Here is a 16,868-nt window from a genome sequence, read left to right as displayed (position 1 = left end):
GGTAAGATGCACATATTAGAGCTCAAGACTGCAAAACAGCTATAAGTTTGTATGCTATAAACACACAATCTTTCTCAAGCTGCAAGACATTTGTATTCTGTCACATCCAGTTTTAAGACTCAGGAGAAGGTGATTTTCAGACTATGATATTTCATCAGCAAGAAGCCTTCTGGATACTCATTTACAATATTCCCTTTCTTAATTAAGTCCAACTACTTCTAGTTACACCTTTGTGTGCTTCATTAAATCATTTAATTTCCTCCTTGGTATTTAACAGCCTTCAGTTATTTGCAGACCGCTGAGCTCTGTTCTCACCCTTTAGGTTGGCTAGTGGCCAAAACTAAACTAGCCAGCTCAGATCCTCAGCTGGCGTAAATCACTTTAGTACTTTTAATCTTTCTCATACTGTACAAGTCGCTCATCCCAAGTCAATGACCTGCTCATCAATTTTTTCTCTTTCAGCTCTGACCTCTCCCTACTGATAACACAATGCCCAGACTCAGCATGATGTTCAAGAAATGAGTGCTCCAGAGAATTTCTGCGAAGGCAGTCCAGATTGCTACTGGCTTTTTCTAAATGGGTTGCAAATCAGTGTCTATTTCTGGTCTACTATCAGAATACCAGACTCCCTGTCTCCTTCAATATTTTCTTTCCCTACTGTATAAATGTGTGTGGTTTTGATAAAACCACTGGAAAAAATACAATTTAATAAAACTTAACTCATTTCCACATCCAGTTTTGTAGTTTTTCCCCACTCCAATGCATTTGTCTGTCTTGTTGAATCACAGAATCTCAGGTTATGTTATCTCAGTGGGTAAAACATAAGCCCCAAATGAATCTCCTTGGAGTATGCACCATTTAAGTGTACAGGATAGCTGCTTCTGAAATGCAATGGTTATAATAATACCTATTCAAACCTGTTTGCTAAGAGAGATGTGGGTAACACCTGTGGTGCTTACAGATGCCTACAACACAGAACTGAAGGGAGAAAGTAAAAGCACTGTCCTCCAACCTGAATTATTATCTAGCTGCCCCAGAGCTGCCATGCAAACAGAAACCTCGTCCCTGTCTATGCTGCTTGCAGTGTGAGTACGTTCAAAGAATTGCAGGCCTGCCTGTGAGTAACTTTTATTGCCTGCTGCTGCAGGAGCTATGCATACTGCATACTGCTGTCATGAGGTGCAGAACTGATCTCTCTAATTGGATGTATTGTCCTCAGTAATTTCCCAATGACTTCAGTTGAATAACTGACAGAAGGAAATAGCTTCAGGCTTTTGTGTCTCTGAGGGCTCAGCTTCCCTCACAGCCCAAGGCAGATGCTGCTGTTTCTGCTGCTTCAGGGACTGTGCTTCTTTTGCTTCTAAGCATAAATGCAGTCACACAGCCCAGAGTGTTCAGAGGTCATTTTGTGCCACGCAGCTTCTCAGAAACAACCCCACTAACATGTGTGGACGTGAAGAATGACAAATGGGCAGTCTATGAACAGCAATGGCTTCTCACAACAGAGAAGGCAGGCACACAGTGCTGATAAAAGACATGAAAGGCATTTAACACCCAGGTTTTCAATGGTCTAAGTAGAGAGGTTATTTTCCTCAAGAAAGAAAACAATCGTGGCTGGGATATTTCAAAATAGTGTGAGCTGAACACAAATGCCAGGAAATAGTTTTCAACAGAACTGACACAGCTGAACTAGTGTTTAGCAAACAGGTCAGTAGCTGGGGCTGTCCCAGAGGGCTGCAAATGTCAACATGGCCAAGTAATTTCTGCGTGAGATGAAGGGAATTACATCCTACCCATTCTCTGACAACAACAACATAAGGGACAGTGGTGTGACTGCCAGTTTCCAGAAAGATGACTGTAGTTTGCTTCTTGCCCTTCAACACTAAAATTGAACACCTTTTGCATCTGATAGGGTATATACATCTATCTCACAGAGGAATAACAGGATGGTGATCTGAGAATTACCTATGTGCAGGTTAATGAAATAAAACCTCTCTTCTCAGACACACTGGAAATAAAACTAGTGCCAAACAGCCCCTCATGCTCACCAAAGAGCAGACAGGGGATCAGATGTTCAGATCTGCTAATTAGACAATTCCTTGATATGTCTTACTAAATAACCAAAATTAATCATGACAGCTTTAGAAAACCCTATTCTTTACCTTCAAATACATCAGACTGAACACTCTCAGCTTCTTGAGGCAGACTGATTAACCCATTAGAAATTGCAGACTACGAGAAAGCTGTTTCCAATGCATTAATTCTCAAAACCAGAACTGGCCACGTTATTTAAAGCTGCTCTGGGGTTGCTCTAAGCTACACCATACACATGGGATCTTAATATACATCGTAGTAGTGCAGAAAAACAGCTGCATATTTTTCTACATCATTATTAGATGCTAGCAATATTATAATGAGTGCTAATATTTGTCCCTTCCATGATCTCAAAGGTCAATTGTGCTTTCAGCCACTAAATGTTTGACCCTGATCCTATGTCAAATGTGGATAAAGCCACAGTGATCCAGAGATTAATGCTGTTATTAACTCTTGACAGGAACATCTCCCATTCCCACATAGATCTCATTTCTCGCCAGCTGTGAAACATGAAAGAGCTTTGGATATCTTTCTGATTCAAGGATAATCGACACAAAAGTTGTAATTTTAATTTGAGCCTTTTGAGTAGCATAAAGCAGGCTGCATGAGGCAAAGTCCAGCCAAATTTCCAGTATACATGAAAGATTAATGACGGACTAAGATTAAGAGACAAGTCAATACAGAAAAAAGTTGAAATCTGAGTGGGTTACTCAGCAATTTATAAGAAAAGAAAGTCGCAAGTAAGGCTGAAAAGACAAAACTAGACCTGAAGTTGAGAGTTGAGCTCTCATCAGGAGTTCTGACAGGCTAGTGCACTGCAAATTACCCTGGACTTTAAAAGCTCCAGTTTGAAACTAGACAATTTTTAAACTAATGAAACACAGGGAAAATTAAATATATTTTCTATTAGAGAAGTATTCCTTCCAAGGGATCATCTTTCCTTTGTTTTCCATCACTTAAACTGTTTTAATTCTGCTGCTCACAAGAACAGGAACCATTATGGCTACAGGACTGATTTTTCTCTGAAATTATCCGGTTCTGTAAGTCAGATCTGCAGAGATTTTAAGCACAAACCTTGCAAGTTTTGAGAGTTTTGAGGTTTCCTGGAAAAATTCTAAAGTGGTTATGCTTCAGTACCAGCTTTCATTTATAAAAAGTTAGGTTTCTCATTTTTGACACCACGTGTGATGTTTTTAATGTCCCTGTTTGTAGGGCAGTGTTCGTCTTAGCAGAGAATGACTGGAGCTCTGATTCTACAGAGACGCTTTGTTTTACATGTTATGATCAACTCCAATGGGAATCTGACAATGACATTTTCAACCATGTGTAGAATTCTTGCCACCACTGGCAATCAAATGTGCTGTAGAGGCTTGGCCTCACCCCCAGTTGCTTCCTCTGCCAGTCTGAATTTTAATATTTTTATCCATTTCTCTTTACCTCTGCAATCCTATAACTAATCCAAGAGTCAATAATGGAACTGAATTGCAAGCTTTTGAGGGCAGGACTGTGTTTTTATACTGTGCCTCAGCTCTTGCCAGTAACCAACTTCTCACTCAGGTAATCCCTCCAAAAGCCTCCAGCAGCTACATGTGTGGCAAACCACACTGATCCCAATACAATTTTTTACATATGTACCTTGCCTGGAATACTAACACTGACTTCTGTCCCAACATATTTAAGTGTTAGGGAAGTGACATGCCCTTTGCCTTCAGTTTTAGAGCAGTTTTACTTCAAGACCCTATCTAATTGGGATGTAGCCACTTCAAAAAAGAATAAATGTGAGAGGGCATTGTCAACAGTCTCCTGCAATGCCTGTCTTAATTAAGCTGTGTTGAGCCAACTGCACTTTGAGCTTCTTATGCATTTGTTCCCTGAGTATGAATCATATTCATCATCTGTGATTTCATTCTTTTGCTGATGGAAAAGATAGCAGGAAAGGATTCCTCGGGATTGATTAACTAAGCTCTCACCCCATTGCCCTTGGTAAGTTTAAAGAGAACTGGAGGTTATAATCATCTTTATCACTGCACGTTGCACAGCCATGCAGATTTCCATCTCTCACTTTATCATGACTTCACACTTAAAGGAACACACAGCTCTGCTAAAGCAACCATCCCCTCTCTCTCCAACCGACAGTTGCCAAGAAAGTTCTGGATAGATACAGTATGATGTGAAGCCCCCTTCGGTGAGCATGGCTTTATAAAAGTGCTTATTGTGGTCTAGAGAACATTGCATTAATTATATGGGGGTCGAAATCTGTGCTTTATCCTCTAGTACCTGTATGACTTTGGGCTTTTCAGGTTGGGTTATAGGCACAGCAGAACCACGCCTGTTCTGAATGCCTGTGAAACTCCCAATCCTGGCTTTGTTCTTCAAGGACAGCGCTTATGGCAAGCATGTGAGCCTGGAAAAATATTAAAGAGAGGTGTATGAAGGAAAAGCATAGTGGTTTAGGGCAAATTAGAAAAGAGATATCACGAGGGTCTCAGAAATGACACTTCTCTTGGGCTTAGGGCGCAAACCCAAGTGCAAGAGCCAATGTAGATCAACCATTACAAAACTCATCTTGGATGAGGGATGAGTGCAGAAGACTGCTTGAGATACTTATAACAAGTAAAACTCTTTTAACTGAGGAAATGTAGTCCGGATTTCAGAAACCAAAGTGGCCGACTGTGTCTCCTGGACCAGTGGCAAAATTCTTTATGCAAAGGAGCCTGAGGAAAGCCAGCTGGCTGGGAATGAAGGTGCTAATACACTCTAATTGCCCTCATCAACCTCTCCTGGTGCCTCCAGCCTTCACCCATAGCCCAGGAGCTCCATGTAAACTCGGGTCTGAACACTTCTACCCTTTCTGTAAACTGTGTAAAATGTTTTGGGCTCAGCCTTGTTCTCTGCTGAGCCCAATTTGCTTATCAGATTTCCTAGCTTGCTCTGGAACTTGATTAATCCTTGAATGTTTGTCTGATGGTCGCTGGGCTGTTGCTGGGACTTGTTATTGCCACCAAGTCTGCTCTGCTTGTGCTGCTTGGCACTGAGTCCCACACCGGTGAAGTAGCTGTGCACCCTGGTTTGTCCTCCTTAGCTTGTTCTCATAGCACCCTGCTGCTGGTCTCCCACCTCCACGATAAGTGTCCTGTGTGCTAGTGACTGGTCAGACTAGCTGAGAACCCCTTGTTCAGGGATCTGCCCATGCTATGGGTAATGAGACTTGTTCTGATGGTGGTCACTGAATGCTCCTTGCAGAGCCACGTGTGGTGTGAGAGCCCAGAAAATGCAACTGGGAAACGTGGGGCAGGGCAATATGAAGGCATGGGCTCCTTAAATTTGTTGGCAATAGAGAGACCTGGGTTGCTTTGTGAGAGCTCCTGGCCCTTACTTGTGCACCTGGGTACCCCTGGACTGTGAGATGGCAGAGTGGTGCCTTTAAGAGAAGCCACTGATACTGAAAAAGCCTTGGACAGATACATTTTGGGGGGAACACATAACTGTTTGAATGAGGGTCGTGCAGCTTATCTGCTGTTACTTCTCCAGGGAAGGCAACTGATGAGAAAAGGGATTTTTTAAAAAAGGTTACAGACCTCTGGTTTTGTGTTCTTTTGTTGAGCTTGCTTTAGTGATACTGAAGAGATGGCCTGATGGATCTGGTGGAGCATTGATTCCATCTCCTGGTTGCCAACTGGAAGTCTGAATTGGAATAAGATTTTATTGCCACTATAAAGCTTTGTAAGCCTCCTTCTTCTGAGCAGTAAAGCAGAACGGAAAGGAATTATAAAGAATAAACACATGAACTGTGAATTTTTTTCCTGAGTTTAAAGGTGAAGTTGTACAAATATCAGAAACTAATTAGGCTGACTGTGTGATATTTAGTTATCTTAGATCCTGGGAGAAAAAAAGATTGATTTCTGTTGCACTGAATTAAATTACATTTTCATACTGATTGACACAAGCTGACTTTGCTTCCACTTGTCTTGCAAAACTAACAGTTATCTGACTTTAGTTCTTGAAGCTAGGCAGCTGACCTTCTGCAGTGATGCCTTTTAGCACTGTAGTGATGAACAAACACTTTGTCTAGGGGTAGCATTGGTCTGAAAGATCTTCTATGCATCCTACATCACTTGTTCAAGTAAGTGCAGGTTTCAAAAGGACATTATTTTTCCTAAGTGAAACAATATTTTTAGTTTGTACAGGTATGCTGTGCTGTTACTAGCCTCCAGGTGCAGAACCTTTTGTGTAAGAGTGTGAATGAAAGTCACAAAACCTCGTTTCCTCCCTGAACTACAATCAGCTTTTAAACAAATTTGGTGCCTGGAAACCATCACAAGTATATGTTGGAGTTTCAAGGCTCCTTGCACCTGTCCCAGCTGACACTAAACACCCAGCTTTAGGAAGATGACCCTTTTCATTGCAGTTGCAGCCAGCTCCCGGGTGGGATCTTCCTGCAGAGTAGCACAGATTGTGCCAGTCCCTTTGCTGTGAGTGGCTAATGTAGCTACAGAATTTGAGATGCTGCTAAAGAATAGGATCCTTGGTTTTGATCTCTCATTGTAAAGACACCTGGTGTTCTCATCCTCTGAAAGCTGACTCCACCAACAGCCCACATCACTCCTACAGCACAAAAGGAGAAGATGCCTGTACATGTGGATTAAGTTGCCAGTATCAGGGAAGGAGGATGTAGTACACTACTCTTAAGTGAACCAGGAAGATGGAAAAAGCAGTAAGATATTTTTGGACAATAGTAAACCTGCTTTCCTACTGTGAGAAAACTTACCACCTTTTTTGCTTGAGTTGGGGGGGAAATATAGGAAGGTTAATCAGAAAATGTTACGTTGCTATCTTGATGCACTTGGTAATGGATGATCTTCCTTTGATCTTGTAAGACAATTTTGAGAATCCCCTTGATTCCTGTGGAAAGCAGGTGCACCTGGAACTGCCCAAGGATTGCAGTTGGAATAATTTTCTGCATGCCTCGCTTCTTCCACTCACTCATGCTTCTCATGGATTCCTGATGATAACTGTAATGGAAATTGCATGTGACATGTCTTTCACACTCACAGGCTTATCTAGGTAAAGCTGACAAGTTCTCTTTTCTCAGCCTCTGACTCTGCATGACAGCCTGTAGTAAGTCTGGCCACTTATAGACAGATGACTACTTCTGTTTTGCACAAGACCAGAGATGCTTTGTTACAATGATAAAGTGCATGTCACAGGGTGCTGGGGTTAACTGCTGCTCAAAATACACCAAAAGCAATGGGCAACTGGCACAAGAAACTACGAAAGGAAGAAAAGGAACTTCAGGCTAGACCTAAGGATTATGAAGAGCTTGGTCACTTTACTGGGAAAATTGCTCAAATTGAATGCAGTGGACAAGCTTTGGATGGTAAACAAAGGTGAATGTACACAGATTTCTTAGGATACAGACATGTGCTGTGTCCACCTGCTTCCCAAAGTTTTAGATAGCTTTTCTAAGCACTGTGAACAATTTGGACACAGAAATGTGTGCCTGGAATCTTTGAGATGGCACATCAAGAGCTACATTATGTAAAGGCTGGCTAAAAACCTTTCTACTTATTTGTGTTATTGTTTCTAAGCACTGCAGAAAGAGGTTAAAAGGCTTTATTGATTTGCAGGCTGTGCTCTTTCATAAAAACCCGTCCTTTCTATCTCATCTTTATCCCAAATAATGTTCATAATTTGTTCCCCTTCCTTTATGAAGACTGAAGTAAATGCTTTCTCAGATATTATTTGAAAAAAATGTGGATTTACCAAGTAGTATGACAAAGATTTCTTACTTGTTTGCTTCATTCTTCATTTTGGGTTGTTTACATCAAATGAATGTAAAGATATTTCCTTTGTTACCAAAAATTACTCCAGTTCCTCCTCACACAAGAACCTATAGAAACAAAAATCTCAATTTGTAAGACTAAAGTTTGTAAGACCCACTAGCAAATGTCAGATGTTTGCAGATGGTGTTGATAAAAAACAGAAGTACCAGGATAAGCAGAGAGGGTAGCAATAAATGAGGTAGAAAGGACATTCTAACAATACCAAAATAGCCTTCGAAGATCAAGAGACTGCAGCTGAGACAATGAATAATGGTGGTAGTACAAGCTGCTGACGCAAAACCAGAAGAGAAATGACGGCTACAGAGATGGCAATGGCCTTCCCCTGAATTCAACAGCTTATGTGGCCTCTGTTAGAGGTAGATTCAGCCTGCAATCTGTTGTTTTTATTCTCATGCCAACACTAGCTCTAGAGCAGAGGTGGACACTGACTTTTCAGAGGGGGGCATAGGGACAGTGGTCACAGAGCAAAGCGAGCAGTCTTCTCCTGCCCTACACTATCCTCCAACCCACCACGTGCTTGCTGTTATTCTGCTCAGCCAGTTTCAGAAGCAGAACTCAAGGACTAAATTTCCACTTAATTTAATTGAGAAAGGCTGTAGGGCTTTACTGCTATCATTGTTTAGCAGTTATTTTTCCTGAAGCTGCAAATTATCACTGCCAATGCAATTCAGTGGGTAATGGAGGAAGTCAGGACAGTATATGCCTCAAAACCTCTCAGGTGCTACCTACCCATGACACTTATTTATGAGGCTCCCACTCTGCTCTCTGTTGTTTCAGGCAGCATAAAAAGCATGAGCTCTCCCTGGTTTAAACCTCTAGCCCAGCTTTTATCCGTGCATTTGAAGGAGCAGGGAAGGAGTGTTATGGGAGGAGAACACATTCACAAAGTTAAACAAGGATAATTACAGAGCAAAGGCAAGAAGTATGCACTCGCTAATTTAGCCCTTGAGGAGCTGATGAAGTGTCAAAGTAACAGACAGTTAAAGTCATGTCCAGAAAAGATTGTTAGCAACTGTATTATGGACCAAGTAAAGTTTTTTTTAAAAAAAAAGATGGTGGGATTTAGGCAATGTTAAATCCAAGGGTCGCTTGGCACCCAGGCATTTCTACTGTGGTGTTTCCAATTGTCCCTTTGAGGTTCTCCTTCAGAACTTGAATCCCAGCCCTTGAATAGGTGCCCTTATGACAGTCAGCCACTCTCTGAAGTTTTCACCCCAGTCCTTGAAACTTTTTACCTTCAGATCCTGGTTTCATTACATTGTTTCATTGAGATTCTCCACATAAGGAGATAATAACTGTTTCAATACTTTCTTCATGAAGTCATAAAATCCAACAGACCCGCAAGTTGTTTCTACCTGTGGCCTGTAAGCATCTGCAGCATTCACTGGTATGCATAGAACCACTAGAGAGAAGTGGCATATGTGATGACATTTAATACTCATTACTAACCTCATACAGACCTCTGGAGAACATAATTTTGATATGAAGTTGAATCTAATTTTATTATTCAAAGTACATAAACTAATTTCCACCTACAGTTTAGCCAAACAGAAGTATCACTGTTTAGTTTCAGTAGCAATTATTGCTGCTTTTGAACTGAAAGGACAGAAGAAAACCCCAACACACGAAATGAACAAACCTGCTACAAGCCTTCTAGAAAGAGGAAGAAGGAAATATTGGGCAAGGAAAATTTGTCACCCTTGGAAAAATAGGCTCAGTAGGACAAAGGCAAGTTTCTTACCAAATTTATTGAAAGAATGAGAAAGTAATGAATTACCCAGGTAACATCTGCGATTAAAATTGCAAAATACAGGGCTTTCTTGGTGTAATTATTTTGTATGCCCTGCTTATTCCTACTCAATACTACAGTGCTAGATTCCTTTAATCAATTAAACAGGTACATTCATGATGCAGAACAAATTAAGTGGAACAACTTTGGACAGGATTTGCGTGTTGATTTGTCTTGCCTCCAGCCTGCAGTGTGCTAATGCAAGTGTGCCATCAAGCGGTACAACATGAAAAAACCTGGCGAAGAACTGATCCTCTAGTTTAAGCCTATTAAATACAGGAAACCGAGTGTCCCCTGAAATGCCAGTTTTGTATCCAAAAATAACAAGTGACAAATATTCATATCCCACCATGAAACTAGGTGGGAAAGAGCTCTATGTCTGGGGCTACCTGGCACGTAGCTACAGGGGCAAATATCTATGAATTCAACAGCCCTTGAGGCTCTTGTAACAGGCTTATATAAAAGACTAACTTTTCTAAAGTCTGACAAAGGCCCTAATTACCACACAATGTGGTGTATGTTTGGCATAACAGAATAAAGCAGCCCTTGAATGACCCTTCTGAGGAATTGCTAAGCAGCATGACTTGTTCAGACAGACTATGCTGATTTCAATGCAGCTCAATTCAGTCCAGAAGGGAAACTGTCACTGTCATCTGGGACCTGCTGCTAGTGCCTGGCTGGTGAAAGACCTGTACACCTATGTGGTGACACCAGGAGATCCTCCATCCTCCTCCTTGCATTGCTTCCAGTCATAATGGAGTTGATGAATTTGGCTCAGAAATGTCTGACTGGAGTCAAGGATATGAAGGGATTAATTTACGTACATGAAGAATCCTTGCTGGGGATTTCTGAGGTATCTACACCCCTTCCACCACCAAACTACCTCAGTATCTCAAACCTGAATGCTATGTTACTATGAGGAAATGTTTTACTGTTTTGGGTTTTGGGGTTTTTTTACATCCTGGTAACTTAAGCACATACAAGAAAAATGTCTTCAAGAGCTGCTAAGGTGCCTGCACTCAGTAAAATCACTAGAAGTTAACTGCTCCTAAAAACCTTTACAAATATGGTATTAAGTGATATGTCTCTGAGCCTACAAGTGCATACATTGTACAAACCCGCTGTTTCCTTGTCCTTGTCCTTAAGTGTAGTGGGTGGTAAGACCAAGAACATCTTAAAGCGGATCTGCTAGTTTTCAGACCAGCCTGGCATATATTTGCTTTTACCTCATATGTATCTCTCACTTACAAGTTACCATTGAGTTTCCATTCTGGTGGACCTGAGCAGCAGATACTATCCTATGAAGATTTTTTCCCCTGGGTATCACCTGATGCCAAAAACATCTCAACGCTGCCTCCTTCCTTTAATGAAAAAAGTCTCCTTCCTTTAATGAAAAAAGCAGTTTTGTTAGTGCCACTCTGTAAGACAGTGTGTGGTGAGAAATAACTGAAAGATTGTTTGGAGACCATCAGTAATTTGTGGTTAGCAACATAGGTATGTTTGAATCAGGACCACAACTGGTAATTTCCTAAAAACAAATAAAACAAACCTTTCCAAGTCAGCTTGTTCTCTCTATGAAAAGCACTAGGAAAAATCCAGCTTTCCTCTTTTTCACTAACTGTGAAAACTTACACTCAATACAGTTACCCATGGTCACCTGATCTAGGATATCTGACCATATTTCTGCTCTCACCCACAGCCCACCTTTCCTGGAAAAAAAAATCACAGGAGCTTAAAGGGGGTCGTCACTTATCTCAGATGCTGAAATACCCAGGTGGTCTATACTCTTTGTTATCAATGAAACATATTTCATACTGGCAGACTTTCTAAGCTACCAAGGAAGTGTGAGTGACAGGGAGAAGTTCATCGGGAGACAATGGCAAAGAATGAAAGGTGATTTATTAGGAGATGTATACCCAATTACCTGGGAAAGCAAGGAAAGGAGCACTCTGCTCACTAAAAATAAACACACATTTCAAAGTGTTCATTATAAAAATTGCAGATATTTTCTCCTCAATTCAAGTGCTGTTGCAAAAGTAAATCTGCCTGATGCATGAAGATGACTAAGACACAGGAGGCTTGGAAAATAGCATGTGAGAAGCAGAGGTTCTGCTTTGATTAAAGAAAGTGAATATCAGAACTTCTCAAACTCTTCCAAGGTGCTACTTTCCCCCCTACTGTGGCAAGCAGTCCTGTCCTGTCATGCTCGAGTGACTGCAATGCTGGTACGTGGAAAGGACAATTTACCCTCTGCTCTTCAGACCTTCTATTTTAGGGCACTGGCTTTGGTCTTTCCTCCTTAAAAAACAAAACTTAAATGAGCTTTTCTGCTCTCCATAGTCAGTCCTTTACAGCCATGCTGTCCTGGGCTCTCACTTTTGGTTGAAGTTGATCTGAAGTTTGCTGCTGACAAATCTGTGTCAAATAAGGGTCACTAAAGCTGAAGGCAGTGCTAGAGGCACCATCACATATTTACTAGCTATATTTGCTATCAGCACTATGATGAGCCTGCAAAAATGAATTAAAATACTCCAATTCATAGAAAGCAATAATATATTATTAAACAAAGAAGCCTTCAAGCATCTCTGTTTATGCATGCAAACCTTTCTCAGGGAAAGCGGGACGCATTCAGTGAGACCAATGGTCTCTATTGGAATAGACTGAGCTACTCTGCAAAGGTTCAGAGGATCAGAGCTAAAGGTGTTAGAAATCTTAATGGTAGAGATGTATCTCACATCAATAAGGTGGAAGCTGCCAACATCTCCACACTGTCTTAAAAATGAAGTTGACTTAGATGACATTTTCATTGAATTTACCTTTTCCTTTCATCTACTCTTCACTCTGCAACTTGGAAGGCTTCTCAAATTTTCAAATTGATTTTCTCATAATTAATTGGACAATTAACTGTAACTTAGTAAGTATTTATCCAGTATGGTAATTATGCAAATGCCTAGAGATCTCAAATATATCCACACTCAAGGAATTTAATTAGAGGGAATTGCTGTGGATATTTCAGAATTGTTCTTCACTTGCACCAAAGATTTGAAAAGCAAATCTTAGGATCACATTTCCTTTCACAGACCTCCTAGGTTTTTGAAAGGTGTTGTAAAATAAAATTACTGCATTGATTGGAAACTCTAAAGCCCTCAAAGACCTTTAAAAAAAAAAAGAGAAAACCTTTTGAAATTTATAGGACACTTCCAGGCTGATCCTGCACATCCCTTGATGTCTGTATCACTCCTCAGCTTAAGGAAGCTGCAGGGAATATCACAGCCAGCAATGCAAACTTCCTTCGGCATGATTGTTCAGTGTTGCTAAAGGTGCAACCCTAAGTCTCAATATCTCCATTCTCCAACCCTTTTTCCCCCTTTAAACTATGGCACTAGTTCAGTTATCGGCATGTGCTTAGAGTCCTAACACAGCACAGGAGAGGGAACTGGGGGTGTGGACCACTGCCAGCAAAAAAAGGACAAGAAGAGCCCAGGACCACCACTGACTCCATTTCTCTGTCATTACAGGCCACTATGCAATAGCCTAATTAATGCTGAAAGCTCTATAGAACATCCCTTTCATGTATGTAAAACCCTGCCCATGAGCCATAAAACATCTCATAATTTAACTCTTTGCATTCCTCCAGCCCCTGCAGAGCACCCAGGCATATTTCAGGCTCCTTATATTTTGTTTGGTTACACTGATGCTTAGACTGATGTGTAGTACCATGTCCTTTTGGACTGAATTAATGGCAATAGCTAATGTTCCGAAAGAGCAAGTACAAAAGCAGGAGCAATTTTACTGTTAATGACCTTGACCTCGATAGTTCTTGTTCCTTTGATTCATTCTTTTGCCTTCCCTCTTCATTCATATATCTACTGATCCAGAATACACTAAGGTTTCAGATAGAGAACCAAGGAACCATAAATGTCAGTTCTTGCCACTTTGCTTCATTTTAGTGTCCCTATAATCTGACAACTTTTGAAGTATGGTCAGTTCTGTCCTTCTACCTTTTTTTTTTTTTGGCTGCTGTTTCTCTTTTCATCTCTATCATGAACCATTCAGAGGAAGGTGAAAACACTGAAATGGAAAAACTTTGAAGGTTTGTGGCAGTTTCTGTGATTGGCTGTTTTTATTTTTATAGCTGCTTGAGAGGCAAAGCATTGGAAATACTTGGCCAGCATTTGTTTGTCAGAACCATTAAAATATCCAGTATCCTGACCCATTGGAAAGTTCAGAAGGCCATTTTCTGGCTGGAAAATGAAGTTGCATTCACATTTTTTTCAAGAATAGGTATTCTTCCTGAAGTTTGATGTCAAACTTCCTTCCCTTGCACCCACCCCATCCAAAGGTACAGTTCTTCCTCCCATGGCTTCCTTTCAGCATTGATCAGTTCTTTGGCTTACTAGTGAGAAAAAAAAAAGCTAAGGCAGCTCGGCCAGGGAGGAGTAGTACCCACCAGCAGAAAGCCATGGCCTCTCTGATGCCATCTCGACTGGTGAAGTGCAGACAGAGCTCCGGTGGGATCATGCTGCCACCAGGTGTCAGCTGCAGGCTGTGCCCTGCTCTTAGGCTGGCCACCACTCTTAGGCAGCAGTGAGCAAAGCTGTGGGAGGTGTGCCCAGAGTTTCCTCCGCTTAGTGACAGAGCTGAATGAGGCAAGTATGTTGGGAAGTATCTGGGAGTCCAAGGGACAGACAGACTTCTGGAGTCACACCTACCTTCCCTGAGACAATCCCGACAGGCAGACAGGACATATGGTACGGAGGATGTGCTATCTTCTCTCCACCTGGCAGAACACAGTAACTCAATGAAGAGGTGGCAATGGTGACAAGTTCCTGCCTGGCACAGCTGGTGCATCTCCTCTATGACTGCCCTCCCCAGATAATAGGTATGAGGCTCTGCAAGTGTAACAGAAGAAGGTGGGGATGTCTGCTGGAAATGCAGTAGAGTGGAGAGAAAACAGTCCTGGGGGTTCCTGGAGCATGTGGCAGGTAACTTCCTGACAGAGCTGGTGAGTGAACCAACTAGGGAAGACACCTGCTGGACCTGTTGTTTGTGAACAGAGAAGGACTGGTGGGTGCTGTGATGGTTGGAGGCCATCGGGCTCAGCCATCATGAAATCATCATTTGGGATTCTCAGAGAAGGAAGGATTGGGAGCAGCAGAACTCTGGGCTTTGAAGTTTGAGAGTTCTGGGGCTTTTTCATTCCAGCTGGAAGTCCTGACTGGGTACACTTGTCTGTGGGGAGGATGATTCTACAGTGTGCTGCAAGAGTAGAGAGTGGCACACTCCCTGGGAGTAAATTTTTTTTTCCTTTAATTTATTTTGATTGGGTTTCAAGAACAGGCTGGATAGGGCACTGGTAGGGTCATTTTCCTTGGAGGGATTTAAAAGACATGTAGATGAGGCACTTGGGGACATGATTTAGTGATGGGCTTGGCAGTGCCAGTAAAAGGTTGCACTCAAGGAGCTTAGAAGTCTTTTCCAGTAGAAAGAGCACTTTGAGTCCATGATTCTATCTGCCAGATATAGCTAGTTCCATGTTAACAGCATTAGTTTTATCAAAAAATTTCCTCTTGGTCAGCTCTTCGGGGCTAATTCTTCGATTCCTTTAGCTCCTAGTGCCGACATGCTAATGCTAACCAAGTCAACTCAGAGAGAATACAGTTAATCCAATTTCTTCTATAACACAGAGGGTTAAAGTGTGTGAACTGATAACATGAGTATTGTTTGCCTGTCGCCTCCTCTCTCCTCTTCAGGACTTTCAGGGGCTTGAAACAGAAAAGAGATTTCCTAAAGAAAGAAAATGGAAGCAGCAAGTTACATCTCACAGGTCTTGCTCTTTGCAGTCTGGCCTTGACTGGTTTAAAAGTGAGAGGAGGACGAGGGTGGAATGATGCTTCCGAACCTTGGAACACTTATGTTCTTTTTGTTTTCCTAAGCCTGCCTTCCTGTGGCCTGTCCACATCTGATCTGTTCGGTCTCTGCCTCATAACTCCCTTTTTTGATGGGACTTGCCCATTTTGGCCCATTGGTTTCCTCCTCCTCCCACCTTCTAAGTTCTCCCACCTTCTCTTGGAACTTGCTTTTCTTTCGGTCTGTCTTTCTTTACACCCATTACGGCCTGACCTCTGTGGCTCACAGATGTGCACAGGGAAGCTCCCAGGGGTGTGACACAGGACCAAAAGGCTTCTTTGAGCTGTCAGAGCACTGCAGCAGCACACTGATAAGAAGGGACAATTAATATGGGATAAGTAAAGCAATTTTTCATCCACAGAATTTCAGTGTAGACCTGGGGCTTTCAGCAAGTGCATCAGTTTTCAAATGACACCCTCACCTGTAAGGTGGAGCCCAAGATTTCCTCCAAGCCTTGGGCACTCTCAGCTTGTTTTCCGAGTCCCTGCGTTCTGTATATTTACAGCAGAGAACCTGCAGAGCTACAGCAGCTCAACAAAGAGACCTCCTCAGCAGCTGGGGTACACCCCAGTGTAAGGAGTTGGAGAGCTGAAAGGCAGATTTGTAACCACACAGTGTTCCCTGGGAAGCTGGAAATCAATTGTATCGGGGTGTGCCTCTGAATCACACACCAGCGATCATTGCACCAAATGCGTTTGCCGTACTAAGCACTACGAGCCCAGGATAAAGCTTCTAAAGGACACTGTTGTCCACCACTAGAGGATAGTCCCTTGATGTCTGCACTAAATCACCAGGAAAACAACCTAAGCCTCAAATCCTTATTCCATGGAAGGGTAGAGCTCATTTCCAGAGGAGTTTCGTGCCCTTTCTTTCCTTCCATTGACATTCCTTTCTTTTCTTTTTCAACTTGGGTCCTGCTTTTAGCTCTAGATTTTGATAGAGACCAATTGCATCTGATTTTCATGGGGATGAAATGTCTGCAAGTCATCCTACAGGTAGTGTGGGATCTTGGGGCAGATCTGTGAGGCTGCAGTTTTTGGCTCTTCTAAACCCACAGTCTTGGGCTTTCCATGTACAGGGCATTCCAGAGCAGTGGGACAGGCTTCCAGTGACAGAGGAGAATTTTCCAGTATTTTTTTGGCATTAGCTGTAGAAAACATTCAGGGGCTCTGCACACATCTGCAAGCAAAGCTAGAGCAGCTGCTGTTGTGATGTCACTGGAACCGTTGTCC

General features: G+C 42.1%; 1 protein-coding gene and 1 long non-coding RNA gene across 2 annotated transcripts in view; one reads left to right on the top strand and one right to left on the bottom strand.

Moving 5' to 3' along the window:
- Positions 1-15,694: 15,694 nt before the first annotated feature.
- LOC127471997 (uncharacterized) lies at positions 15,695-16,834 on the bottom strand. The gene is made up of 3 exons (XR_007904831.1): positions 16,630-16,834; positions 16,058-16,224; positions 15,695-15,943 (listed from the first exon to the last, which is right to left on the bottom strand). It is a non-coding gene; the product is annotated as an uncharacterized LOC127471997 (long non-coding RNA).
- Positions 16,544-16,868, top strand: part of LOC127471990 (serine/threonine-protein kinase PAK 3-like) — a 42,772-nt gene continuing 42,447 nt past the window's right edge. The window contains exon 1 of the mRNA XM_051789546.1: positions 16,544-16,631. Within this exon, the coding sequence (XP_051645506.1) occupies positions 16,610-16,631 (22 nt within the window). The 5' untranslated portion in view covers positions 16,544-16,609. The remainder of the gene's footprint in view (positions 16,632-16,868) is intronic.

The sequence above is a fragment of the Manacus candei genome, unplaced genomic scaffold (assembly GCF_025592945.1).
Source record: "Manacus candei isolate 608988 ecotype Guabito, Panama unplaced genomic scaffold, ASM2559294v1 h1tg000028l, whole genome shotgun sequence".
In the NCBI taxonomy this organism is placed as follows: Eukaryota; Metazoa; Chordata; class Aves; order Passeriformes; family Pipridae; genus Manacus; species Manacus candei.
Note: the sequence above shows the minus strand (reverse complement) of the source record. Positions and strands in the feature narration are given on the sequence as shown.